The sequence below is a fragment of the Physcomitrium patens genome, chromosome 8 (assembly GCF_059467195.1).
Source record: "Physcomitrium patens ecotype Gransden chromosome 8, ASM5946719v1, whole genome shotgun sequence".
NCBI lineage: Eukaryota > Viridiplantae > Streptophyta > Bryopsida > Funariales > Funariaceae > Physcomitrium > Physcomitrium patens.
The window spans coordinates 3,761,682-3,789,474 of NC_143417.1; the positions used below are offsets into that span (position 1 = coordinate 3,761,682).

The 27,793-nt window shown below is 37.4% G+C and overlaps 2 protein-coding genes and 2 long non-coding RNA genes across 8 annotated transcripts; 3 read left to right on the forward strand and 1 right to left on the reverse strand.

Moving 5' to 3' along the window:
* Positions 1-1,580: 1,580 nt before the first annotated feature.
* Positions 1,581-3,425, reverse strand: LOC149988430 (uncharacterized). Its single transcript, XR_016504414.1, has 2 exons — positions 2,946-3,425; positions 1,581-2,643 (listed from the first exon to the last, which is right to left on the reverse strand). It is a non-coding gene; the product is annotated as an uncharacterized LOC149988430 (long non-coding RNA).
* Positions 2,524-4,575, forward strand: LOC149988431 (uncharacterized). The gene is made up of 4 exons (XR_016504415.1): positions 2,524-3,001; positions 3,434-3,530; positions 3,815-3,895; positions 4,093-4,575. It is a non-coding gene; the product is annotated as an uncharacterized LOC149988431 (long non-coding RNA).
* Positions 4,576-7,803: 3,228 nt separating this feature from the next.
* LOC112285735 (ABC transporter B family member 25) lies at positions 7,804-15,766 on the forward strand. 4 transcript variants are annotated; one of them, XM_024526817.3, is made up of 14 exons: positions 7,805-7,984; positions 8,488-8,634; positions 9,073-9,119; positions 9,702-9,889; positions 10,335-10,751; positions 11,143-11,381; positions 11,599-11,800; positions 12,007-12,228; positions 12,480-12,670; positions 12,792-13,034; positions 13,283-13,846; positions 14,148-14,244; positions 14,667-14,916; positions 15,098-15,766. In XM_024526817.3, the coding sequence occupies exons 4-14, from the start codon at positions 9,752-9,754 to the stop codon at positions 15,235-15,237; spliced, it is 2,703 nt and encodes a 900-aa protein (XP_024382585.1). In that variant the 5' UTR covers positions 7,805-7,984; positions 8,488-8,634; positions 9,073-9,119; positions 9,702-9,751; the 3' UTR covers positions 15,238-15,766. The 4 variants fall into 4 exon arrangements, with proteins under 4 accessions (XP_024382586.1, XP_024382585.1, XP_024382583.1 ...); XM_090252361.1 differs by having other exon boundaries at positions 7,909-8,177; XM_024526818.3 differs by lacking the exon at positions 9,073-9,119 and having other exon boundaries at positions 7,804-7,984.
* A 5,719-nt stretch (positions 15,767-21,485) lies between these two features.
* LOC112285559 (protein G1-like1) lies at positions 21,486-24,819 on the forward strand. 2 transcript variants are annotated; one of them, XM_024526473.3, is made up of 3 exons: positions 21,486-22,255; positions 22,783-23,045; positions 23,352-24,819. In XM_024526473.3, the coding sequence occupies exon 3, from the start codon at positions 23,494-23,496 to the stop codon at positions 24,361-24,363; it is 870 nt and encodes a 289-aa protein (XP_024382241.1). In that variant the 5' UTR covers positions 21,486-22,255; positions 22,783-23,045; positions 23,352-23,493; the 3' UTR covers positions 24,364-24,819. The 2 variants fall into 2 exon arrangements, with proteins under 2 accessions (XP_024382241.1, XP_090108488.1); XM_090252362.1 differs by having other exon boundaries at positions 21,516-21,791.
* Positions 24,820-27,793: the final 2,974 nt, after the last annotated feature.

A 27,793-nucleotide genomic window follows, 5' to 3' on the forward strand; every position in this document is an offset into this window, starting at 1 on the left:
TTAAAATAAAATAAATAAGTAAATAAAATTCTATGCCATTGCTTCTTTACACTTAACATTATTTACACTTTACACTTCTTTACATTGTTTTCGAAGTCTTCTTGAGGACAACTTTTCATTAACAATGGGGTACCTTAGAAAGACTTTTGAAACATGGCATATATATATATATATATATATATATATATATATATAATGACCTCGTAGGCACCAACAAACAAAACATTTCAGTTTTTGCTAAGAGATACTAATTTAATAAATTTAATTACTTTAATTTAATACAAAATTAATGCGTGTATTTTGACAAGGGTTTGATACTTAAAGGGAGAGTTGGCAGAGTGACACTTGCAAGCCCCACCATCACAACCCATCTCCAATTAACTGAAGATATCCTTCTCCAATTGTATTCAACTTTCCAATCAATATCAGCAAAGATACTCCCACTTGAAACTGGTGCCTAAATATATTTACTTGGATGAATGATGTAAAACCAAAGCAAACAATCTTTTGCATGAAATGAAACCACTTGTCGTAATGTTTTTTGGAATTAACCACAATGAATCTTTGCAAACCTCCGCACTCTTAATTAAAAAAAGTTTCAATAGATTGTGGTGAAACTTCAAAAAAAAAATAAACTTCTGTAGTAAATATGATCATATAATACAATTCGGCCTTTTTTCATTTAAAACAATACGAATTTAGATTAACTGCCACACATGCTCTTATGTTCTCTTAAACAAGGAACAAGTTATTCCTTCTATTATTCTATTCATAAAAACTGCCAACATTAATGAGGGATCCTACAAAGAGATAGCAGCCGGTGGCATTTCTGATCCTGATTCAATGAGTCAATATATATGAATCTAGCACTGATGGTCCTCACAAAATCTTATGCATCTTATGTATAACTTGTTATACATATGTATGTGTGTATATATATATATATATATATATATACACATATGTGTGTGTGTGTGAATGAAAGTGATATAAAATCTTCAACTGAGAAAAACTTTATTGTTTGTGGTAGAATATAACTGTGTCTTCTGCAATATTTTCCTCACACATAGATCGATTTTTATATTACGTCTTTCTGTTTGTTAAAATTTAGTTTGTATCCATATTAGAGTACATGAGGAAGAGTATTTTGATGATGAATTTTCAGTATAATTATATTGATTCAAGTATGTACAGTTTAATGGATTACATTGTGTTTGAGATTGCAAGTATTGGTATTTATAATGAAGTGGATTTTGCTGTGAGTTCGAAGCACATGTTGACACTATTGTTGAACAATAATATGAGAATGAAGCATTAAATTAGTGGAATTATAATCATGTAACATTTTTCTCATTTATTGTTTTATTTTAAAATGGAAACAATTAAAACCATATTATTTTTTGAAAAATAGATTGCAAAACAAGTTAGGATAAGCTCTAAATTCAGCAATCAATAATAATATTAATAACAAAAAAAATAAAAAATAAATAAACAGATACTTCTCATATATGTTGAGTGTAATTTAGTTATTTCCAAATCTTAGATAATCAAATTCAAATATACAAATAATTAGGGTAGTGTTTCATTGTTGAAATCTAACAGCAATGGAGGTAGAAGAATGTTGCTCTTTTTTTTTCTTTCTTTTTTTTCTTTTTTTTTCTTTTTTTTTTCTTTGTCATTTAAAGTTTATAAATTTATTATTAACTTTAAAATTTACAATTTTTTTATCCACTAACTTTGACTCAAAATTTGTGATTTGGTTAATTCGAAACTATTTTGAAACAAATCAAATACTTAACTTCAATACAAAAATCAATTTATGCAAAGACTTATAATGAGCAATTATAGGAAAGTTAAACCTGTTTTAAGTTCTAAGTGAGGGTTAATTCATTATCAATAAAGTGCATAATCCATTTCTTTTTTGCTGAATTAGAGCTTATCCTAACTCCAAGGTGAGAACATACACACACACATATCCACACCAATTTATTGGGTTTAGAACCATCGTAAAAGTTTGTGTCGATACTAGTTGTTATGTTAAAAACTCAAACCTAATGCAAAATGAGAGGTTTGGTTAGCCTAATTCCTTAAAATAAACTTGCTTTAATATACTTGATGGGCGATTGCTTTGTGGGACATATCCTGTTACATTTGAGTGAAAGTGTTGTCCTTTGAGCCTGGATAGTTAAAAATTGGGAACAAATCATAAAATCAGCCGCAATTTTCTATTCCTTTTTTTAGACTTTGCTTTGATGTGATTTATTCCCCTCCACAAAATTTCATTTATAGTAGTGTGTGCTGTGTTTATGCAGAAACTGAAATCTCTATTGTTCCTTATTGGCCCGGCTTAAAAGTTTCACTTTTGAGCATTTAAGAACGAATATTTGTTTTGCTGCCAGAATATTCATAAGAAAGAACAGAGGAATATTTCAAAGAATTTAGCCTTCATGTTTTGATTTGATTTTAAAGTGATGATCACAACTTGCCTGTATGGAGTGTAATTCATGTATCTTAAATTTACTATATTAAGTATCCAAAAACGAAAAGGACCCTTCAAATCATATAAATTTGTTCAGGGTAGATAATAGCAACAAATTAAAATAAAGTTGATTGCTCAAGTTGTTGTAAATTTTGTTTTATTCCCTTGTTTTTAATCGAATTAACATAATCACAGACAACATAATTAGCAACTATATATATATATATATATATATATACATATATTTGTATAATGAGAGAACACAGATAAAGTGGCAAATTTCCTTCCAGCACAACATCCAAATCCATTCACAACAACAGTGATGGGATTGCAACAGGATTTGAACTTTGCACAATTTTTGAAGAAGTGTATAGACATGTTTATATTTATGAAGAATTTAAAGTTCACAATTAAATAATAAAAAAAAAGACATGATACACACAATTATATACATAAGATATAACACCTTATGGTGGTGCATCACTTAGTGCACATTTAGCCTCAACTCCATGGCACCATTAGGTAATTTCATGCCTACTCAGAAATTCAAGCTGCAATCAACCATTGGTTGGAATTAGGTTAATCTGAATGAAAAGTTTGTGCCTAACATGATTTTCCAGCTAAAAAATTCACATTGATTTTGCCTTTGAACAAAATCATGTGAAAAAACCTGAATTCTATTCCCCTACAGAGGCAAAAATATTAATTTTTCATACCCATGCTCCAGATATGCTAAAATGGTTAAGCAAGTGGAAATGGGTCCTCTACCTTTTTTTAATATAGATAGATAGAATGACGTCACTATCCAATTGCCAATTGCATGGCAGGATATGTCATGGGTATTCAGTTACAATGACCAAGTACATTTGTCAGTTGCTCACAGGCCAGCTTCATGCCAGGTCACTCAAATTCCAGCCATGTGTGTGGGTGTGTGATTGAGCATGAGGAGTGCAGGGCATGCTGACCTGGATGAAGCATTGGACCCCCCACTCCCCATCCTGCTGATGTGGCACCCACTAGGCCTCTCTTAAGCTTATCCACACTCTCCCTTGTATGATAATTTTGACTCTCTTGCTTCTAAATTCATAGGCCAACAACTGAAAGTGAAAAAATAATCATTTATTATTATTATTATTATTATTATTATTTTAATAATACACAAACAAGTGAATGAGATTTTGTCATTCATTTTCCACTGGATTTTTCATAGATTCCTGATGGGAACTAGAGCATTTGATTTATGAGTCCATGTTTCAAAAAGCTACTGCTAAACAAAGAACAATGGCTACTTTGTGACATTCTTGTATTTTAGAAAAATATTGTGTGAAAAAACAGGTGTTGTGGAAAAAATATAAGTTTATTACCTTGACAGTGTTCAACAATTTTATGCTCCACATCATATAAATTGTTAACAAAGTAAGGGCTGCAAATGTTCTTCAGACACACACAAACAAGGCTACATGATACTTTCCTTCTTTACATTGTTCTAGAATTAATTGGATACATTTACTGGTACATAATCCTTGTTTTTTTTTGTTCCCAACACTGTTAGTAACTTTAAGAACATGAGGGTGATTCCATTTCATTTTTTATTTTGTTTTTGACACATCCAGGAAATATTCTGCAGAGTTCTCTGGCAGATAATGGAGCTCTATAAAGTGTTATGCATAGTTACCATACTAAGATTGTAGGTCAAGTGTGGGATGGACTACAACTCTACATCGTGCAATTCTGTTCCCACCATCTAATTACAAACCAAAACTTCACTTTCATTATTTGCTTTTACATAACATTTGACATTGACACCAAGTTGTACATTGTGTGCTGAAGAGTCACACAGTGTGGACTTTGATTGTACCCATCTCCAATATATATTATAATGCTTGGATCACTGCTCTGCCTCCAACATGATGCATTGAGATTGATGCATTTGTCTCCTTCTCTCCACAAACTATTGTGTACATTGTGGCTCCCACACCACAGGCTGCTTCTTCCAAAACACTCTGCACAGTTGTCTGTTGCATCTCTGTCAGGTAGTGCAATCCCATTCACTCAAGCTTTAGAGAATCACCCCACCTCTGCACCATTAAAACAAAATTGTGTGTGTGTGTGTGAGAGCATGTTCTATTTTCTCATTCACTGTCTCCTCCTGGTAGGTGTCCTTTTTTCACGGGGTTGCAACCTCTCCCTCTTTGCTTGTGTTACTGGGACACTACAACTGAAGCAGAAAAGAGCCACCCAGACCAATAACAACAAACAAACACTGGTTCAGATTCCTTGAGTCAATCCCTCCAATGGCAGACTTGCAAAAACAAACATAAAACACACACTTGACTCATGATCAACACACTCACAGACAAACAGTCAGTCAGTCAGTCAGGCAGTCAGTGATTTCCTTTATTATTGTTCCCTTGGTTGTGCTGTTGTTGCAATCCTTCCCTTTCCTTGCATTGTAGTAAGGGAGTGTGTGTGTGTGCATGCATGCATGTATGTAAAGAGTGTGTTTGGGTCCTTGTTCAGCAGCATGTGCTTGACCCAACAAAGAGGGGGTCCAAGCACCTGACAATAAAGACTGTGAAGGGGAGGGAGATTCTGCTCATTCTGTTACTTATAGCTGTGGTAATAATATACAATGCTAATGGGTTATTTTCAGGAAACCATGGATAGTCACCAGTGTCTTTGGCAGAGATGCAGATCCCTCACACTGGGTGAGGATCCCACCCCACACTTTACAGGACTGCATCTTATACTTGCCCTTTTTTCTTTCTTTTTTGTATGTGCATACATGTACATGTATTGACTACTTCATGAAGAACATAAATGCGGAAAATACTTCATTCTTGTTATGATGCAATGATAGTGTGAATATATGTATATATATATATATATATATATAGATTTGATGTGTTTGTATGCTTGTTCAGTTCAACAACTATACACAGAATTTAAATAATTGAGTCACAACATGCAAAAAATATGGAAGTTGATTCAAGAAATGCAAGGAATATTAACTAGTAACAGGGGTTGAAGGTCATGATTGATGAATGATACTGTTTTAGATTTGAAGTGGAGTATAAATAGTCATTTACTTGTTTTTTTCAGATATATATATATATATATATATATATATGTGTGTGTGTGTGTGTAGTGCACTAAAATACAAATGGATTGCAATAATGAACTATTCATTTAATATAATTCACCTGAATCACTTAATTCAAATACTACGTTGAAATTTTATTAATATAATTGCCAAGGTATAAAAACATTGTCACTTGTAATAAATCCTATTCAATCTATTCAATGATTCTGTCTTTCTGTGTGCCTTTCTGTTAATATCAGTAACATTATTTTGTGTCCATTGTACCCTAAAGCAAATAGTTTATTTTGGAGAGAAATTCTGGCTAAGGTTCTTATACAAAGATTATACATTGTACAATGAGACAATCCTTTACTATTACTGTTGGGTTCACTTTAAGTTCCAACTAACTCCAAATGAGTTGAGATGCCTAATTAAACCATATTATCAACATTACATGGTAGTGAAAACATGAGTCATATTGAAGCCTTTTAATTTTTTAATTTTTTAGACACACCTCTCTCTCACCATTTTTATTAGCTTATTATCAAAGTATTACAAGATGTATTTCCACATTAAAATATTCCTTAGATTTTTGTAATGGGTGAGTTCTTTTGAAAAACAAATTGAAGGGGGGTTTGATCCCCCTGGTGTCCACTTTTCAAGCATCTGCATGACTTTACCTTTAACTATATTACGTGTTTACATTTTTTACTTTTTCCCATGTCAGGGCTCAGATTCAGCGCGGCAGTGAATCTCCAATCCAAATGGAATCTGGTGGAATCGGAGTGAATCCCAACCCATTCTGCCCTCATCCTGTTCCTCCCGTTCCCTGGGGGACTCAGCGTTCGCATCAAGGCGTTCCCATCAGTAAAATAAAGTGCGGTTTAGGAGGGAGCTGCAAACGATGAGGGGCTAGACAGGTCGACGCCCTTTCTCCGGTGCTCCACTCCGCGGCTTTTGGTCCCCGCGCATCTGAACGCCACGTGGCACACATGGATACAGATCTTTGGCTTTGACCCTCGATCTGCGAGGCTGAGGTGGCAAGGCTGAGGTGGCAAGGCTGAGGTGGCAGTCCACTCCCCCGGCGGGCTTTTTATTTGTCCAGTAATTCCAGTCTTCTCCTCTTCTGCGTGAAAGCAGGTGTGAATCTGAATATATTTCATGTTATGAAGCCTATTATTTAACATCCAATACTGTTTCAAAAGCTAAATTTAACAAAGAAGACTTCATGTGCTTTGAACGACAATTAAAGTTTCAGTCTTTGTTTTGATATGGAATTGATGTGTGAATGGTTTTCCTCCCAATACAAGTCCCGAGATCCCTTATTTTAAACCTCTAGTAAACCCAGTATCATACTCAGGTCCAGGAGGGAATGAAACGAAATGAAAAGAAAAATGTCAGGATTCAAGTTCCCCATGTGTCATTTCCAGTGTCATATACACACTGAATTATTTACAGAGAGAATTCCTCAAGACTGGAACGCTGTTGAGAACTGTTCAAACTCTTTCAATAAGCTGCAATTGTACAGGAAATGGAATGGTTGAAATGGGGTAATCTTGACTATGGGGCAAGCAACAAGTTGCTTTCATCCCTGGGGTACATCACACAAGTCTACGTTGTGGCTTTACCTTTAGGAGTGGTATTTGCGAAACGGTATGAACAATTTTGGGTGAGCAAGGGGGACTCTATTATTTTTAAGGCCAAAAAAAAAACACACACACACTTCGGGCTCCTAGAGGAAATGGAGGAGGAGGTCGAGCAGGGCTTCAGTCTCCCACTCCTCAATCCAAGCATCCAATTATATAGGTTCATGCGTTACCTTCTATGTGGGCAAAAAAATAGCGTTGCCCAATCTGTAGAGGAGGGGGCCTAAGGGGAATGAAAAAGTGGGCGATCAGTGGCAGCCATGGCTCTGCTGGGGATGCACCTCGCGACTCTCCACCGTCCATCGAGGCCCTTACATTCCCACGACAGCGGGCTGACGCCCGGGCGGGCCGTGGCAGGGCTTGCGCCGCCCAAGCACTGCCGCCCGGTCTACACAACCTCACCAACGGCCACATCGCCACATGCTTCACGGAGCCCCACTCTCTCTCAATTATCACTTTTCGGGGGCTGGCCCATCGGGCCGCGGTGATGGTCCACGTCATCTGCCCGTGCTCGGGCCCCGTTCGCCATCCCCGCGCCTCCGCCCGCCCCTTCTTCTTTTCTCCCCGTGCTGTTCCACCGAGGTCCCATTCAAGTTTGGTGGTGTGTTAGTTGTGTCCTCGCCGCAAAAGTCATGCGGCGCTGCTCGCAGGCCAACTTCAATCCTTGGTCTGTCTCATTTTTCCGGCTGCTACAGCGGCATCAGCTCTGCTTCACAGCCCAGGGCTCGGTCCATGTGTCAGCCTTCTTGCTCCTTCTGTCTGTTTCGCTCTTTATAGGTACCTCTCTTCGATCAGCCCTCTCCTCTTGTTCTCTTGCACTAGGGCCATTATCCCCTCGTACTTACAACGCCCGCGGTGTACCCGTTGTGGCATGGTGCGGGTGACCGTTCTCTTTGTTTCGGACTTTGGGTTGCTAGCTTGGTTGCGCACCGTCACTTCTTGTTGTGAAATTTCAAGAGCAGTGTTTATGGTGCGTAGCTTCCGTGGTGGTGAAGCTAGACCCGCTTTAGTTGGCATTTGAAGACTTATTGCTGTGCAAGAGTGGTGGTCTGTGTAGGTGGTAATTGTATCATTTGTTAGAGAAGAGTACAAAGCCGCTGGTTGTTTCATGTAGTTGTTGCTTTAATATCATCTGCCATAGCACATGCGAGAGGGACTTGCATTTAAATGATAACTTGATTTGCTCGTTATTGTGTTTTTACCCTTCGTGGTGCATGTAGGGTCGCATGACTCTGCAGAGAGATTGGGATCTAATTGTTGTTATCGTGATCGGTGTCCAGCGGTGAATTGAAGTGTCTTTCTCAAGGCGGAGGCTGGTTTGTAGCTGCTCTCCGAGCTGCAGAGCTGACGTTAACACGTTGGAATTCTGGCAACGAGATTGCTTTCGAGTCGAACTATAGCACGGCGCTGCACGTCTCGCTGGTTTGGTTCGTCTCGCCGCCTCAAATTACAACTGAGCTTGAGTTCTCCGGTGTGATCATAATAAAATATTCTCCAGTTCTTCCAAAGTGTTTGGAGAATTTGTAGGCAAAGGGGTTTGAAACAATGTTGAGGACGAACAACCGCCTTACTGCCTCCGCTTTTTTACTAGCCTTGCTTGCTGAACGGAGAAAATCATAGGTCACCTCTTCGATTTTAACAGCTACTTACTATCTTGGCCCACGCCCAGCGGCAAATGCTTTGGAATTTACCTTAACCATAGGATAGGTTGGAGCTACTTCTCCACTGGATGAAACTGAAGACGAATTTGGCAACCAGTCACTACCCTTGACATACTTCTGAATTCTGCCTCAAATAAATTCTAGTCCTCGTGGGGATTAAAATCTTTGGTTCATGCATGTGATTAGTGGAGTGCTGCTTCTCAGATTCGAGGGTGTTATTGCGGCTGTTGTCGACTCGATATAATTTACAGGTTGGCATCGTTCATTGCCTGTTGACGTTGAATTGCAGAGCTTCGCTTCTGAGAGGCTGTTGTAGTATAGATGAGTTAATTGGATCACAAATGACCACTATTGGATGCCGTTGGCCTCTTCACTCTTGCAAGTCTATCAAATTTTTACAGATTGGCGTCTTTACATGTATGACACTTAAGTGCATGGTTTCTTTAATGTATTACACCGGCTCAGCAACAAATGCAAGTTTGTATGTGAATTACACTTTGTACCTGCAGTCGAATTGATTAGCATAGTAATGCAGAAGCATGTTTCACATGTTTTTTTAGGCACTGAATGGGCAGAGTTTGCACTCACGGTTGTTGTCTCATATTGTAATTAGTCCTGAAGTGGCTCGTCGCTTGCATTACACTCCACTGGGAACAATGTGCAGTTTGAATGCTAAATGATTTAAATTACTTATTCAGGTTCTCTAACTCAGTGCTAGGCACACGAGTTGGCTGTACTGTGGCCTATTTTGCGCGTCTGATCATTAACAGTGTAGTTTATTGTGTTTTCTGTTTCAAGACGAAAATTTAAGCCATTTTGTTTCAATCGCGCAGAGTTCAAGGGATACGGCAGCAAATTGTGGAGTTAAAAAGACTGTTACTGGATGGGGAAGAAGAGTGGGTATAACCCGGAGACACCTGTGTTTCTTGGTACTACTAATATCAACCTTGCCCGAAAGCAACGAGCATGGCGTCTTGCTCTATTCGGCATTGTCTTCTGTATCGACTTCGCGTCTGCATTGGTATTCCAACACCCTTGAATTATTTTTATCACATGCTGTTGGTAGTGGTAAATTTGTAATCTGGATCAACTGTGTCTTCAGTGTCCTGTCAGGTGCGTTGGATTCTCGAGAGAAATAGTTTCCTGTGTATGCTCAATCATCTTCGCTTGATAATGTCTCCTACGTAAGTGCGCAGTTCTTGTTACCTGGATTTTTTCTCTTCGAATGTTTTTCTTAGGAGTGTCTGGAATGGAAGGAAATTAATTTCTCAATAGTACAGGAGATCTTCTGTTTTAGATGTTTTCTGAAATGCGTTTCTTTCTGGATTTTACACAGCTTGCGCCTCTAGCACTGTCGATCCTGATGTTATCGATGACAATGAGAGGGTTTTATGCCTGACGTTTATCAATGTACTCTGCTGGTTGTCAGTATTCGGTAGTGCTCACCGGAATTGCGTTTGGTGCAGACCCTGTTCAGCATTGTGCATCTTTGGAGGGAGAAGAGTGAGTTTACGATATGGGACTCGCTGAGAGATTTCTACTCGGACACGTCAGACTTGATTGCTCTTAGCTTCATACGAATCCTATGTCTGTCTGGTTTGGCCTACGTGGGAAGCCTCTTGGCTTGGAGAGAGGCAGTTTCTAAAGAGGAAGCTAAGCTGAAGCCGAAATCAAAGAAGGATGATCATTCAAAAGGTTTTTTTCAAGCCAATGGAAAAGTTCGGAATGGTGAAGCAAATGGTAGTATTAAGGAGCCTCTTCTCGTTAAGACGGAGGTGAAGACGGAGGTTAAACCGCTCACTGCATATGAAGAGTGGTTTTCTGGATCATCTAAGAAAGATGCTGTACTCTTCGTGACTTTTCTTATCTGCACAGCTTTTCAGGTAACCCCTCTTCAGGATATTTTTTGATTACCCACTTAAACAAGGTGTTGTCTGTTGTAGAAACGGGTTTAGTAAACTTTCCAGAGCCTGGTTTAAGATCGTCTGTTATTAATGGCTTCTGAGACGTTGCGGGTACTCTGTCGGCTGTGTTTATCCTGTTTTTAAAGCGTTCAATGATTCTGTTTACTCAACGTTTTGGTGGAAATACGTTTATTGGACGGAAAACTGTAAATCTCCATGCAGAACATCCCGCCAGCAGTGTATTTGTTCCGTAAAACTGATCTTTCAGGAATTTTTCAGTTTGAGAGGTTGATAGCTCGAAGAGCCCTGGTTGATGAGATTTACTTCGTCAATTTTTTGATGGCTAAGACGTGATATTCGTGGGATGCAGGCATACGTTGGGGCGAAGTGTGTGTGTTTCTATTTTGATGAGAAACATACGATGTTCAACGTACGGGCTGAAGTGTTGCAAGGTGTTTTGATGGGCACTACTGTTGTGTGGATCAATGCAGAGAGTTCTCTGTTGACAAGGGTTGTCGACGCTAATCGTGTCATGGGGCGTGCTCTTTACTTAAATTCAAGGCGTAGACTTGACTCACAGGATCCTCGTATTGCTGTGGTTACAAACAGGTTGGTTTGCCGTGCCATTCCTGTCTGTGTATATTTTTCATTTAACTGAACGTTCACGCTGTACAGTGGATTTCTTGGAACGACTATAACATACTTGGAGCTCCTGCAATAATTTGGAGACCAGAATAGCATATCTGAAATTGGTGTCGTGGAGTACGGCAAAGACACATCTGTTCTTGGAGTACAATCTAATTAATACTGTCTCTCATGGGTGTAGTGTGAACCTTGCAAATGGAGATGTCACCGAGGAAGGTGCCTTGAGGGGAGATAAGGGTGCGAAAAATGAGACGGATGTTGACCAGAATAGCTATTTAATGCGTGCCATTCAATTGGCCAGAGGAGAAGCCTACCTACTGGCCTGTGCTTTCTTTTGTCTTGGACTTTCATCTGCATCGAGTTTGATACTACCCAGCTATCAGGTATTTATTGCATGTCTTCACCTTAGTGTGTACCAGAGTTACTACTTGGGCATTCTTGCCATCTGTTTTGTCTCTACGTCGAGGTCCTCCTTCTCGACTGTTAGTGTGGAGGGTTTTGCTCTGTGCACCTCTAAATGTACCGAAATGGGTACATAATGTCGAACAGTCTCATTAACATCATTCGTTGTGTACCGTTTTTATTGCAGGGCCGTATCCTAGATCATGTAATTCAGAGGGCTATAGGGTTATTCAGAAGGGACGTTCTGCTGCTGATTGTATTCAGCTTGTTGACGGGACTGTTTGAGGCTGTTCGAAACCTCTGTTTTGCAGTAGTAGGAAAGCGCGTCTTGAAGACATTGCAAGACAAACTTTTCATAGGCATTATCATCCAAGATATTGCTTACTTTGATGGCACTACATCTGGCGAGGTGGGCGTGCTACCTCCAAACTAAGCCTAGTGGATGCCTGAAATTAGGAAGTAAACGTTAGTACTTTTGCAACTAATGAAAAGGTTGCAAATAGGGCTTTACTATTAGTGGTCATAACTTTTAGTTTGAAAGTCTCAGTTCTTCGATGGCATTGGTCATTTTCCGACGTCTTTTCAGATTTCTTTTGTTGTGGCTTTGACATAATTTTTACATGCCCTTAAAACATTGAGGATGTGGATTCGCATGAACAGCTTACCTCCAGGCTTACGAACGACGTCTCTTCAATGGCGGAGCCAGTGAATTGGATGCTTTCTGCACTTTTGCGCAACTCCATCTCCCTCATTGGCGGATTTACAATGTGCTTCATCATAAGTTGGAAGCTGAGTATGCTGGCATTCACCACAATGGCTCCAATTATGCACATTACAGCTGTTTATTCAAGGTATTTTCTTTGGTATTAAAAATTGATAAAGTCTAGATCATTCTTAGCCTCCGCTTTACATTTTGCTAAGTTGACAGTATCAACGGTTTCAACCATATTTTCCTCGTTTTTGATTGAGCAGGTGGTCAAGGGAACTCAATCGGAAGCGTTATGCACTACTTGCTGAGGCAAATTCTGCCGCTTCTGAGGCTATTGGAAACATCCGCACAGTGCGTGCGTTCTCCACCGAAGATACAGAGCTTGATCGTTTCAAATCCAAAACCTGTGCTGCCATGCAGAAAGGTGTTCGGGATGCTTTTGCTTATGCAGGGGCTGTCGCCGTAAATGATTGGCTGGATTTAGGAGCATCAGTTCTAATTCTTTGGTAAGGAATATCTCGTCTAGGTTCCCTGAATTTGGTGTCCGTGGTTCTGCATTTCTCTTACCCTTCGACTTTTGTATAGGCACCTCCCTGGTTTGCACTTGGGTTCAATCTAAGCTGAGATTTTGAATTCAGTATGGATGAATCACCTTGGGTACGTGAACATGGCTTTTATGTCATTTTCCTCCTAGTATACAAGGAAATTTCTTTTTACGTAACGTAGAAGTAAACAACTTAAATCTTTCCTGCAGGTACGGAGGAGTTCTGGTAATGAACGATCGGCTGTCTGCGGGGAAACTGATTACATTTCAACTGTATTGGAATCAAATTCAAGGTGCATATCAGAGTATCATGTCGGTTCTAATGTCCTTGACCAGAGCAGCAGGAGCTGCACAGCGCGTGTTATCGTTGGTCGATGCTCTTCCAGATATAGACCGGAATGCAGGCACGCACGTTTCCAAGTTGGATGGAGAGATAAGGCTCGAAGAATTGTACTTTTCCTATCAGATGCGCCCACAACATCCTGTCTTGCAGGGTGTTAACCTTACAGTTAGCGAAGGAGACGTTTGTGCATTGGTTGGACGAAGTGGTGGTGGAAAGTCAACAATTGTCCATCTCCTTATGCGGTTTTATGATCCCACGAAGGGGCGCATTCTTTTGGACGGCTGGGACTTGAGAGATCTCAATCTCAAATCTGTCCACCAGCACATGGGACTAGTGGCACAAGAGACACAAATGTTCGCTTGCTCTATCCTAGAAAACATCACTTATGGGTTGTCAAAATGGCGGCAAGAAGACCTGGAGGAGGCAGCAAGGTATGTGTGCTTCTTTCTCTTGTACTGGTCCCTAGTATATTTCATTGGCTATGTATTTTGCTGCTGTGCCTATCTCGCATGCAGTGTTTTTTTTTTTTTTTTTTTTTTTTTTTTTTTTATCTCGTCATTAATTGAGCAAATTGCATTGGACGAATGCATATATGTGCGATCGCAAATCCCTGGTCAATGGGCGAATAGTGTGGAGATGTACATGTGATTTCTACATTATCTTAAGTGCGTTAGAGTTGTGCAGCTTGGTATAGTGACTTAGTCATTATTAATACTTACTCTTGTGCAACAGATATGCAAATGCTCATGACTTCATTATGAAGTTCCCCGAAGGTTACGCAACAAGAGTGGGAGAGAGGGGGGTTCGTCTGTCTGGTGGACAACGGCAGGTATTTAATCATTTAAATCATTGTTCTACAGGATTCTCTTTTATTCGTTTCTGGCAAGTGGTCAGAGGTCGTCCCTAGTGAAGTTCTGTTACATGGACCACTTCTAGTCTTAGTAATGCTCTTTACTCTTTTTTTATCTCGTCTTTTTCATCTTTTTGTACGTGATTGAACATTGATGATTCATTTCTAGTGAACTGATGTGTTCCACAAGCGTTAATTTGATACATGTGCTCCATTTAAGTAATTTTCATTTTGTGAGGTGTCCGGGTTTTTCTTGTTTGACACGCACTGGTCTGGTGGATAGTCCAGCACTTTTAGTAATTAAGTATCATTAGTGTATTGAACCCATCATGCTTCTTTTCCGTCCCAATGCGCTCCATGTAGACTTCGATTTCTGATTACCTGCACGTGAATACCTGCAGCGTATCGCAATTGCACGCATGTTGCTACGGCGTCCTAAAATTTTGCTTTTGGACGAAGCGACAAGTTCTCTTGACACTGAGAGTGAGGCGTTGGTACAGCAAGCACTAGACCGGCTTATCGGAGAGGGAGGGCGTACTATAGTTTTGGTGGCACACCGACTTTCAACTGTGCGGAATGCTGATAACATTGCGGTATTGGATAAAGGCAGTCTTGTTGAACAGGGGACTCATGAAGAACTTCTGTTGAAGAGTACGTTCTCAACGCTTCTCTGACCTCATAATTTATCGCTTGATACAATATTATTACTTGATTTAATATTGTGTCAAGCAATCATGTTCAGGGGTTTTAGTTTTATGAGTGAAGTCCTGCTTAATTGTCATGTAATGTGGAACTTGATGCAATTCTAATACGCCTGGTGTACATTTTACAGAATCTGGTGTTTATGAGAAGCTTGTTAGGAGGCAATTGCATAAAGTTAGCAATCGTATTATGGAGGATTCCGAGGAGCTCGACGCAGCTGCTGATACTATTGACGGTCTAATTGATGAGACTTCTGATGAGAAACCTTAGATTTGACAGCTGTCTGCGTGTCTAAACCCGATATACATCTGGTTGTCATCTTGTGCGAGGATTTAGAGAGAATTCTCTCTTGAGCACACAGCAGCTTTAAGTGCAGCATTGCTAAAGCTCATCTGCTAGGATTCCTATTTCAGAGCCTTATGACGCTTAGTGTTGTGCCGGATGGGGAAGATGCAAATTATATTGGCTTTTCCTTGAGCGTGCCTCCTGCCAAATCTGCCCTCCTATCCCAATGCTGGGATCGAATTTTCATCCTCTTCAGGGGCTTCCAGTGTACTAGCTGTCAATTTTTACGGCACGTGTCAACGAATTCATTCTGTTGCGCCCAGTCACCTATTAAAGGATGTAAGTTATCGGGTTTGGAAGAGCCCCAAGGCAGCTTTCTCATCTGTAGAAGCAATTTTGGACTTCAAATGTCTAAGTGAGCTTTTTTGTATCAACTCATCTGGAAGTTGCCGCCATATTTATTCAATAATCAGTCTGTCGAACCGTGGCAAGTTTCCATCTTTGTTAAATCCCATACGCTTGTTGCTATTCTTTTGATAATTCATCTTCTTTTGGTAATGTCTTTTGATGTCAAGTTTTTTGTTATCTTCTAAATGTTTGTCTGGATTGGGACCATGAACGGTAGTAGAATTTATCTATAAATGAAGAAGCCGTCAATTAAGCATCTATCTATTCTCTCATAAGTCGCCGCCTACGTTTGTCTGCTGTGAAGTTAAGCTCGTCCATGCTAATGATATGTCTGAATTGTCAAAGGAATCAAAACCTGATAACTAGACAGTGGAGCAGTCTAATGCAGTAAATTTAGCCATCGCCACCATAGTTCTATAAAATAAGAGTTGTAGCAGCAAGGAACTAAAATGCGTAAATCAGATGATCGACCTGATTATAACTTTAATTATTGACTGAGTCTGATTTTTCTAATTGTGGTACAGAAGATCGATCTGATTATAACTTTACTTACAACTGACATCTAATTCCAATCCTGTGTCAGCTTTTGAATGGCAGTGTGGGCTGCTTCCAGCAGACAGCATCCTCCTGGTGAAACATGGGATAAGATGAAGAATTGCTTCATTTTAGCGTTTTTGTCAAGCTTTAAGAAATTGTACATGTTGAAAGAAACTCTAGGAGTGTGTAAACTCTAGGGGTTTGACGCCATATGGCTCTTGTGGCATCAAGAAATGAATGTGAATGCTTGGAATTGGAGTGTGAATGGTACTATTGTGAATGTGAATGGTTGGTACTACTGATCTAGTACCACAATTAGAAAAATACTAAATGTATTTAATTCTTTTTGATAACAACATTTATCCAAATATAATGAAACATACAACAAATTGTCACCTCAAATATAATCTAGAATTTAAAAGTTTTTTAGGATTTGTAAAATGTTCTTATCATTTTTTCTAGATAACCAAGCATTTTTAGAATCTTCTAGAACCCCCCTTGCCTAAGACCTTCCAAAATCTTACAAAAGTTTTTATAAAGAAATATTTTATTTTCTAGGATATTTCATATTATTTTGAACTTTCTCTAAAAACATCCATAGAACCTAGTTGATGTAGTATTTACAAAAATTAACAAGAAGAGGGGTGCCTCAATCTTGCCAATATAATCATTGGAGTAGTCTAAACATTATTTTGTTTCTAATTTTGTTTATAGTATTGTACATGGTCTTATTTATAATCTTATATCTTATATTTCTTATATTTCTTAATCTTTGCATCTTTAACGATTTGAGAAGACTAATTTTAAGTCTAATATATATATATAAAGTAAATGGATTACTATGCTTCTTGAAGGATGTAATTATATTTTAATTATTTATTTATTTTAATTATTGAGTTAATATAATGTATTTTAGTGGTCTTTGTTTTAAAAAATAAAATATTCTTATCTTTAAAGATGTCATTTAGATTTGGATATTGCAAAATATTCTTTTTAAAAAGACATATGTATTAGATTTTTAAATAAGTAGATCTTATTTTTTTAAGCCAATATCTTTAACTATGTCTTATATATATATATATATATATATATATATATATATTAACAAATATAGTAGATGTATTTGAAAAACTTACCACAATTCTAAATAAATCACAAATAATGATATATGAGTTATATGTTTATAATTTATTTTCATATAATTATAAATATCTTGAAGTTATATTAAAAAATAAATATTTTTAAATGGTAGATAAAATAAGATTAATTATTATAAAATATTTTTATGTAAAAACATCAATAAATAACTAAAAGAAATCAAAGCTAGTATTTTGGATTAGGTGAATGGAATAAGATAAAAATTAAATTTTCTCAAAAATAAGAGTGATTTTTATTATATTTTTATTCTCAAAGTTATTCTAATAATTCATTTATTTTTTTATTTAATTTAATTTTTTTTTTTGTTTTGTTTTTTTTAATTTTATTTTTGTTGGCATTAGATTTGTTTGGTTTTATTTGTCTCAAGAACATAAACTTCAACACATTTGTCAAAAGAAGATATATTCATATACAAATAATAAAAAATATATATAGGTAAATGTTAAAATGATCAAATTATTTATTAAGTTAATCCACCTTATTGTAACCATCATTAGAAACATAGATTATTTCTAAAAACCATTATTACAATTATGGCCCTCACCTACACCCCCCTCATTCTTAGCCCTAGTCACCTTTGTCTCTGGCCTTCTTTATCCTAATCTCTCTCCCCTCCCCATGTTCCCAACTTTCATTCAAACCTCTCTCATTTCCCTCCTTCTCTATAATAGGATGGGTTAACTTAGTAAATGGATGGATTATTTTAACGAATTCTTTCATATCTATATATATATATATATATATATATATTTAAAAATATAATATTAGATTAGTTATTTCTCTAATTAAAGAGTAAATAATCTTAAAACAAAATTTAAATGTAAAAAAGGTTTATAAGAGTGAACTTAGTTTTTCTTCTATATATATAAAGTAATAAGAGAAATATATAAAAATAGCCATATTTTCTTTTACATTTATTTAGATATATAGAACTAGATTGAAATAAGTAGATTAGTTCTTTGATAATCTTGTATTTATTTTAGCTACGTCTTTATAATTTTTGGAAGCTTTTATAATTTACTTATCAAATCTTCTATTGTGTAATTATATATTTTTTAAAATATAAAATAATATTTAATCATAAATAAAATTAATAATTATATAGATTTGAATAATAAAATATTATTATATATGATATCATATATATTAAAAATAATTAAAGAATAATATTGAAAATTGAAAATAATATTATTTAATAATAATAATAAAGTTTAAATTTAAAAATTATTTTAATATTTAATATATATTATATTAATTTAAATATTAATTAAAATAATATTTTTATTTTTAATATTATTAAGATTTTCTTATATAAATTTAATACAAATTAGTATTTTCTATACAAAATAATGACGAAGAAAATTCTACAATCCTTTAAAATTAGAAGACATAAAAGTTTAAAATTACAATCATTTAAAATTAGAAGACATAACATTATATTTTAAATAAATTTATCTATTCTAATATATAATTTTCTGTTTATTTTCTTATTTTATATATATTAGATTTTATGCATATAGTAAATCTATCTTAATATATAATTTAAATTGATATAATTGATTAAAAAACTCAAATAAAAATTGATAATAATCTTAGAGATTAGAGATAAAAATTACTTAAGATTACTAAAAATTAGATTATCTCTAATCTCTAAGATTATTTAAAGATTAGGTTATTCAAAGTTTAGAGATAATACAAAGAAATAGATTATTTAAAGATTTTTTTATAATTTATTAGTAGAAGAAGAAGTTATGCTATAGATATACAATCAACTATAGCTTTATGCATCTTCAAATACTTTCTAAAAGCTTTTAGAATCTTGTAGACATTTGGATCACTTTTCTTAAATCTTTTTAGTAGCCTTTTGGAATCTTCTATATATTTATACCAACTTTAATAGTCTCTTGTATCTATTTAAGACCTATTTCTTATAGAAGTTTTCATAGAAAGATGTTTAGACTTCTAAATAATAATTTAGATAGTATTTGAAGATGCATAAAGCTAAAGTCAATTGCATAACTAAATTATAATTTATAATCTCCTTTAGAATCTATCATTAGGCTTATTTTCTAAAATAAAAATAGGCATTAAACAAAAGATATTTTAGGTATAGTAATATAAGTTTAGAATAATTCAAATATATATAAATTTCTAGGTTTGTACTTAATTTTCTTTTTGACTTGGTATTTTTTTTTTTTTTTATTTTTTTTTTTGTTTATAATCTTTAGATTTCTTTAATTTATATTTTAGAAATAAAATTTAAATGTATATTTATATAGAATTATTAAATTCAGAAATAAATTGATATGATTATAAAAAAATTATATTTCATAAAAATATATTTGATATAGATAAATTATTAATTAAAATACTAAAATATATATTTTAATATATAAAATTTTATTTTAAAATTAATTTACTTATATAAGAAATATTATTTATTATTACATATTTATATATGATTATATATATATATATATCAATAATACTTATGGAAACTAATTTTATCATATTTATCATTTTTCAAATCAAAACTTAAAGTTAAAATTATTTTTACTATAAATATTTTTAATATAACTTAATAAGTAGACTAGGCATTAAAGTTTTTGAAATAATTATTTGAAATTCTATATTAAATCCACAATTTTTTCTTATATATCTGGTGTATATCTTAAAAAACATCTATAAAATAATACTATTTCTTATTTATAATGAATTCCCTGAATCCATTATTCCCTCTTAGTTTTAAAAAATACTAAAATTTTAAAAGATAATTATTTGGCATCATATGTAATTTAAAAAAAATAATATTTTTGATATATTTTATAAAATTTTAAAGACATGTATACACTTTATAATATTAAGTAAAAATAAAAAAGAAATACTTGCTGAATTCAAAAGAAAAAAAAACAAAAAAAAATGATTCCATAATATAATATAAAAAATAATTCTTGGTACAGTACAATTTTATCAAAAAATATTCTAGTCTTATATGCACAAAAAAATTGAGTTAATTTTGTTTGCTAGATATTAAAAATAATAAACCAATTTATACTTAATAAATAATATACATACATATTACATTTAAAACCACTAAATTTTAGTTAGAAATATAATAATTATAAAAGATATTCAAAAATGCTTTCAAAATACTTTCTAAATATATCTAAAGTAAACATGTATCCATGTAAGGAAGACAATTTTTGATATTTTTTAATATTATTTTATTCCTAATACATCCTATTATATGTTGCCATTTAATCCAAAGATTTGTATATATACTATCTTCAATCATCCTTCTTAATCTAGTCCAAAAGATCCTAGTCCAAATCCTTTGTCCCTCCCAATTCATGTTGTCACAATGTATTACATTTAACTTAGAATTCTTAACATCCTTTGAGCTTCATTATTTTGTGGATTCTCTTGTAATCCTCTTGCTCTTACACACAAGTAGCTTCTCTTCCAACCCTTGTATCAAGTATGGTTCTTAGGCTTGCTTGGTCTTTGCATTATTATTCAAAATACTTAAAAAATGTCTTAAATTCAGGTAAGGATTCACCCTAGAAATGGCTCTTAATTCAATAGCTGAATTCATACTTATTAGAGTGGTAAATTCAACAAAATTGTTTACAATTTGAGGGCCATGAAAGCGCAACGGCATGAAAGCACCTCCAATCGTGGGTCGGGTGACTGAAACCCGAGATCGGTGGGACCACCCGTCCCGCTCACCCGACCCACGATTTCCATTTCTTTACTATTTTTTCTTTTTTTACTATATTTCTTTCGTCTTCGTTACTTTTACTTTTTTCGCGTCTTCCTGTCCTCCCTCGATCATCGAAGCTCGGTACGTGCAGATGATGAGAGAGTCCTCGGGATGCGAACGATGCCGAGTTCCGACTCTGACGTTGTGGGAGTTTCCTTGTATAACGTGTCGAAAGCTCATCGGATCATCCAATCGGTGCACCAAACACGGATGGATCTGAGAGGACTCGGTGGACAAAGACAAGCTCGATTTTGTATATACTCACTAGTGGGGCGACGACAGTATTAAGGGAATCTGTTCCCAGGCGGCGATGCTTTTGTTCTATTTCTTGACCTCCTCGAGTAGGGGGATGAGGCCTCACCCTCGTGGTTACGCTCCCATTCCCAACCCAGTAATCTACACTGTCACGTGCGCGATCGCGTGTGAGGGAGTGTAAGTGAGAGAGCTTCATGACCCTTTTGGCAGTCGAGTGATTGGAAACCCAGTGAAGAAGAAGAAGAAGCAGAAGGAGGAGAAGAAGAGAGTGAGTAGTGAGTGAGTGAGTCGAAAGGTAGGCGGAGAAGTGGCCGATCGTGAAAGTGTTGTGAACGCCGAGTAGGGTTACAAGCACCGGATCATCGCGGTCGGACATGTTACTAGAAGCGATTCAATTTACGTCGCTGTTTTGGTAAAGGTCAGTGGAGGTCAGAGGATTGCACAGGACCTTCTGGCCAGCTGTTTTTGTCAGGGGGACAGACGTTAGCAGTATCGGTGCAGAAGTACCAGCTTGTTTTTGTCACTTCTTCTGTTTCAGATCCTTTACATGAAAACTAGGTTTGAAGTCTTGCCGATGCTGGTTTGCATCGCGGATCATTCATCCGAGGATGTATAGTATCTTGATCTGTTCTTCACAAAGAGTTCAGAAGAATCCGTAGTTAACAGTTTGGGACCCTTTCCACCCTGATTTAGTTTTACTTCTGACCTGTTAAATCAGTGAGCAAAGTAGGAGCACTCTTACAACTGGCTATTTTGAGATGCGAGACACTAGTGTTTAAGAGCTTGGCACGTCAAGAATTTAGGCAGCAAACAAAGTAGTGAGAGGAAATTGATTCCTCCACAATGCTTCTTCCGGACTTGTTCCAGTGATCCGCCTGCGTGGTATTCTCTTTCGTAACCAGAAAGTTAGAACTGAGTATTTTCATTCCAAGAGATTTTCAAGTGTGCATAATAACATGGATCATGATTCATGACTCTCTGGTCTCTTTTTAGTATCTTCCATTGCAGGATTATATATTAAATTTTTAGAGTTAGAGCACTGCTACAACTTCTACATTTGAACGCACTGCAAGGAAAGCTTGTAGGTGCAAACCTTAAGATACAATCTTGCTTACAAATATTGATAGATGAAGTGGTGTTTTGGAAGTGTTGTCATTCCTGACCACGTAGAATTTTTGCATACTCCGGAAGAGAGATTTGTCGGTAGAGGAAGCTAGTTAACTGGCATGGGAATTTCCTCAGTCCTTGCTATCATTCGCTGGTTCCATAGTCATGCTTCAGTTTAACATGTCACTGCTGTAAGGAGACTAGGGTCTAGTTTTAGTGTGAGAGGCTTACTTGTGGTGTTTGAGCCGTCTGTTCAATAACGTCTCTAGACTAATTGTTTAAATTTTAATGACTTGGCGCAGTTGCTAGCTGATTCGGCTTTTCCACGGCTACGGATCTGGATGTTCATAGATCACCGAGCAGAAGCCCAGTCCCCTCGGGCAATTCTGGTGATTCAACGAAATAACGAAGACTCCTCAACTTCTTATCCTATTCCTTGTCCCAGTTAATAAATCCTCATTTCTTGGCGGATCCCATCAATGAAATAATTGCAGTGCTGTCCCCGGTTCTGATCGTGTTTTGATGTAATTACATCATATGTGTTAAACATAAGATCAGCTAACAGGTATGTGTTTCATTAAATGGTCATCTCAATTTACCAAAAAGTCTAAGAATGATAATCACTGCTTCCAGCATCAATATATGTAGAATCGTATGCATTTATATAACCATTACTTGTGTCAACTCATGGATGTATCAAAGTGTCATAGAATCCCGAATGTATTTTACCCCATAAGATATTCTTTACTGTCAAATCCTTACAAAGTTCTGTGAATCGAATCAGGTTCAACGTCATTCATTGATACTTTATTGGTGCGCAGTGTTTCTTTCTTTAAAACATCTTCTCATCTGCACTGTGGTATCCTTTCAGATTTTCGAAGACGCACTCCGCAGACGTTTCGATACAATTTTCTGCTTCAGGACCATTTTCCATGCTGTTCCTTAATTCATCCGTCGAAGAGTTCCCTCCCTGATCTTCCGTACGCGCATAAGTATCCGCTAATCGACATAAAATGACGTCCGATTTCCGATCCTCCGAGTTCATCAACCTTCTCAATGTCCCAACAGCGCCAGGTATACACCCGAGCGATCACAACAGATTTAGCGAGACGATGCCGTTCCAGTTCCGACCGGAGGAACAGTACGTTTATAGTATGCACAGGGATACAAAGCCCGCTACATCAACCAGAGAGAACGATTTTGCCAACCGGATACAATCATTTATGAATGGCGGAGTTGCCCTTAGCAACAATGTGAATCGGGGGGATGCAGGCCCATCATCAGGCTTCATGAGATCAGTCGGACCGGTTCTGGACGGAATGGCTTCTCCGCCAACCCAGGTCGATAACCAGCATGAGCAGAACACAGGAGCTCCAAGTCGTTACGAGGCACAAAAACGCCGGGACTGGAACACTTTCGGACAGTATCTTCGGAACCATCGCCCACCCTTACCCCTAGCGAGATGCACGGGAGCTCATGTATTGGAGTTCATGAGATACCTGGACCAATTTGGAAAGACGAAGGTGCACATTGCTTCATGCTCGTTCTTTGGACTGCCACATCCTCCCCATCCATGTCCTTGCCCTTTGCGGCAAGCGTGGGGTTCCCTCGACGCCCTGATTGGAAGGTTACGGGCGGCTTTTGAAGAGAATGGGGGGATGCCTGAAAGCAACCCCTTTGGAGCCAGACAGGTGCGGCTGTACTTGCGAGAGGTTCGGGAGATGCAAGCTAAGGCCAGGGGAATCGCATACGAGAAGAAGAAACGAAAGCGAATGCCGCCACCTTCTACGTTAGGAGTAAATGGGGTGATCGCTAACGGCACAAGTAATGGGGTTGGTGGTGTGAACAATGGCGACGTTCATCCTCTCCGGTCACTGCAGTAATAACAAAGTTTTGACCTCCGAAACAGATATACACACACACAGTATACACATACATGTTCATATCAAGCTCGGCGCCAATGAAGGGATGGTGTTCCTCTACAATAGGTGAAGATGTTTCAATTGTCACGGACTTGACAACAACGGTTACGACCAGAGCTGCTTCCATGCGCAAAGGAAAAGACGATGCTTGTACCTTCACTATGTACTTGTAGGTATAAAGCCTTGTTTCCTCTATGTGCCTACTTTGCCATGCTCCAGCTCAAACAAGCTAAGCGGGTTCGTTTTTAATCGTCAGATGTTTGCAGCATTCAAGTTTTTTGTGTAATCTCCTTGCAGGTTCCGCAAGGCACAGGTGTGTATGCTGTCTATGCTGGATTCATTCACCTGCTCTAGGATCACCGTATCTATTTTCATTATCAATTTCAGCTCACAGTAAGAGCAAACTGTTTCTAGCTATTCACTTCATCTGTTCCACACCTGGTAATTCCCCTCTTGATAGGGAAATGAATGGGAGAATCCTGCATTCACGTTTAATAAGTTCTGCCCATGAAACAGTGGTAAAGAGTAACAGCTAGACGACCTGCTGCATTACATCTTTGAAATTTTATTTCTGGTTTGCACTTTTGAATTATTCCGCGGAACAATGAACTGTCGAGGATCTACGACAGCGAAAAGGAAGCTCTTCAGTTGCCTCGTAGAAGATCTGTGCTCGGACTTGGGTGACGAAGTTCCTTGCTTTTGTTCACTCAATCAGTCGACTTAACTATATAACCTTTTCCATGATTATGTTTTGAAGAATTAATTGTTCAGACCTCAGGAGAGGCTAAAAGAAGCAAAAATAGCTCTTAATTGAATCTGTTTGGTTTAATTGGCATTCAACGTCATGTATGGATCAAACTGTTTCTGATTTTTCTACTTCAGCGAACTTCAAAACACAAGCACATCTCTTGGCTGTTACTTCTATATGTTTATAACTAATAAATGCATGTGACTCTAAACCCTTCCCGACTGAAAATAAACTGGTTCTAGTCGCTAGCTTCAGCATAAGTATCGCGGAAGTTGCGAGTGCTCGTGTTTGGGTAATGTTGCATTCCCACAAAAAAGGACGCGTAGAGCAGAATTACACCGATATGAATATAATGGCAACATCCTCGCAGGAAGGTTCACATGCGTTTGGTGCTTAGTAATTAGCACCCATTGTAGCCGTTGCCCTAAATAAAGCATACTGTTCATGGTTTGTACTCGCGTTTTTCCTTTCCACCGCCTCTTCAATCGATCCGCTGGCTAACAAAACCTGTCTGAAGCAGTGTGTCAGACCAACTCACCGTGATCGGCACAGGCAAGTACGTAATGTCCCTACAACTTCTAGACCTCCATATGTTCCATAGATGCAAACAAACTACCCGTGGTTTACGTCACTCGTCTTTTGTCGACTAACCCTCAAACCCACTCCCAGTGAATTCATTATTCCTTCTTGTGATATATTGAGAGTCCTGCCCGTGAAGAAGTCTAAGACAATGAAGAGCATTAAGTCGTAACATCAAGTAACGGTAGCGAATTGGAAGAAAATAATGTAGAGAATCCGAGTATGCAAGCATTGCATTAGTATATTGGGACCATCTAATCGTATGGTTGACCAGATACAAGACTTTGTTGGGAATCTTTAGAGAGAAGTGATGTCATCTGAAGTGGGCAAAACTAGACAGCGCCAAAGTCACCGCATATGAGCTATAGAAGCTTAATTGGAAAGGTAGGACTCCGTTGCTTCAGTCATAAGGCAAGCAATGGGAAGGCCCTACACTCTTTTCTCATGACTTTGGACAGCCATTGGATCCTTAGATAAAATAAGATATTGGTGTGGCTCTCCGTGCGTTTCTCCTGTCCGAAGTACAATATATATATATATATATATATATATATATCTATATATTGGTTTTAGTCACTAATAATCTCGGGCACAGATACTATTCCTCAACTCCGCTATTGTCTCCGAATTCTCACGCTTGCCCCAAATATTCCATGTCCTCCTACCATCGACACCCACATCATCGAGCACCCTCGAGATTGATTCGTACTCGATGTCCACTATTCATTCGGAATCTGCGCCATTTCTGCTCCTGACGAGGAGTCGAGTGTATAATACATTATTCTCACCAGCTTGAGCATTAAAAATCGTTCACTACGCGCTAACTTTCATGAATTTGCGACATCGTTCCATACTAACCTAGATAAACTTATTTCATGGACGGGATCTTTGCAACTCGCTACTTTCATTGCAGCGACGATATACAACCTGAACTTCCTGCGGCGACAAAGTGGATGGCTGGAGGTATATAAATTGTAACATCATCGTGACCTCACAGCAGCTTGCACACTGCGCGCATGTATCTGAACCCCACTAGTCACAAGCCAATGGAAACCAGGAGTAGGTCAGTCGACTTATTACCCTGCATTGAATCATCAATCACGAGTTCCAAAAACTTTTAAAAAAAACGACATTCTACCTCACCCTGACTCGTGCAACTTGATAGCTGCAGACTACGCACGCCCTCGAGTCACCAAATCCGTTGTCGTTGCCGGTCACTTCGCAGCACCGGTAACAACGAACAGAACATTTGTAAATCTAACTCTACTGCATAAACGCTGCACTGGCAGTACACTGCTCAATTTCCCGTAGTGTAACTTTGGGACCAGTGTCACAGTTGATTATGATTTTTACAGATGTTACCGCCTCTACCACCGCGAGATTTGCGTTCTTCTGCAACACTTACAACTACCGTTCATCGGAGACGCCGCAGGACGCCGACGACGAAGACCGATTGCATAGACACCGCATTTACTGCAGATGTGAATTGCAGGCTACCTCCCTTAAATGGCAAGATCCTTTCAAGGTGAACTATAAGGGATACAGTGGAGGCAGACTTCACAACATGGATTTAATGTATACGTATTTATTAAATCGTTGTTTGTTCTCCTCCCATCGTGCAGGAGCACAGGCTCCCAGTCGTGAATACGTTGTTTAAATAGTATATAGTTGAATTTAGTGCTCTAATCTAGAAGCATTGGTTAGCTTGACCTCCTAGTTACGTGTGTCAGAGGCCAGACCCCAGAAGGCACCCAGCTACATCAGTCGGTTCTGAATGACAACCTTAATTTTGGCAGTTAAATATTAAAGAAATGCTACTACAGTCATCGTTTAGTTACAGTCCAGGCTGACAGATGTGCACAGTGCGATACTTACAGGGTGTTGACGTCGATTCTGGGCTTGAAATAACAAATGCGTAGTATCACGGAGACTTGGTGAAATACGATCTCCTTGTGGGAACTGCCGAAAATCATTTGCAACGACACATTTGTGCAAGTGTTCCCGACAAAGGCTGTATGTTGTCATGTTACAAAGACAGACTTTGAACTCACCCATGACTTCAAC

Bases quoted from the DNA above. Each gene is read 5' to 3' on its own strand.
- LOC112285735 (XM_024526818.3), top strand. From the start codon at position 9,752: ATGGGGAAGAAGAGTGGGTATAACCCGGAGACACCTGTGTTTCTTGGT. The intron at 12,229-12,479 runs GTGGGCGTGCTA...TCGCATGAACAG, and splicing joins ATGGCACTACATCTGGCGAG to CTTACCTCCAGGCTTACGAA. The intron at 14,917-15,097 runs GTACGTTCTCAA...TACATTTTACAG, and splicing joins TGAAGAACTTCTGTTGAAGA to AATCTGGTGTTTATGAGAAG.
- LOC112285559 (XM_024526473.3), top strand. From the start codon at position 23,494: ATGACGTCCGATTTCCGATCCTCCGAGTTCATCAACCTTCTCAATGTC.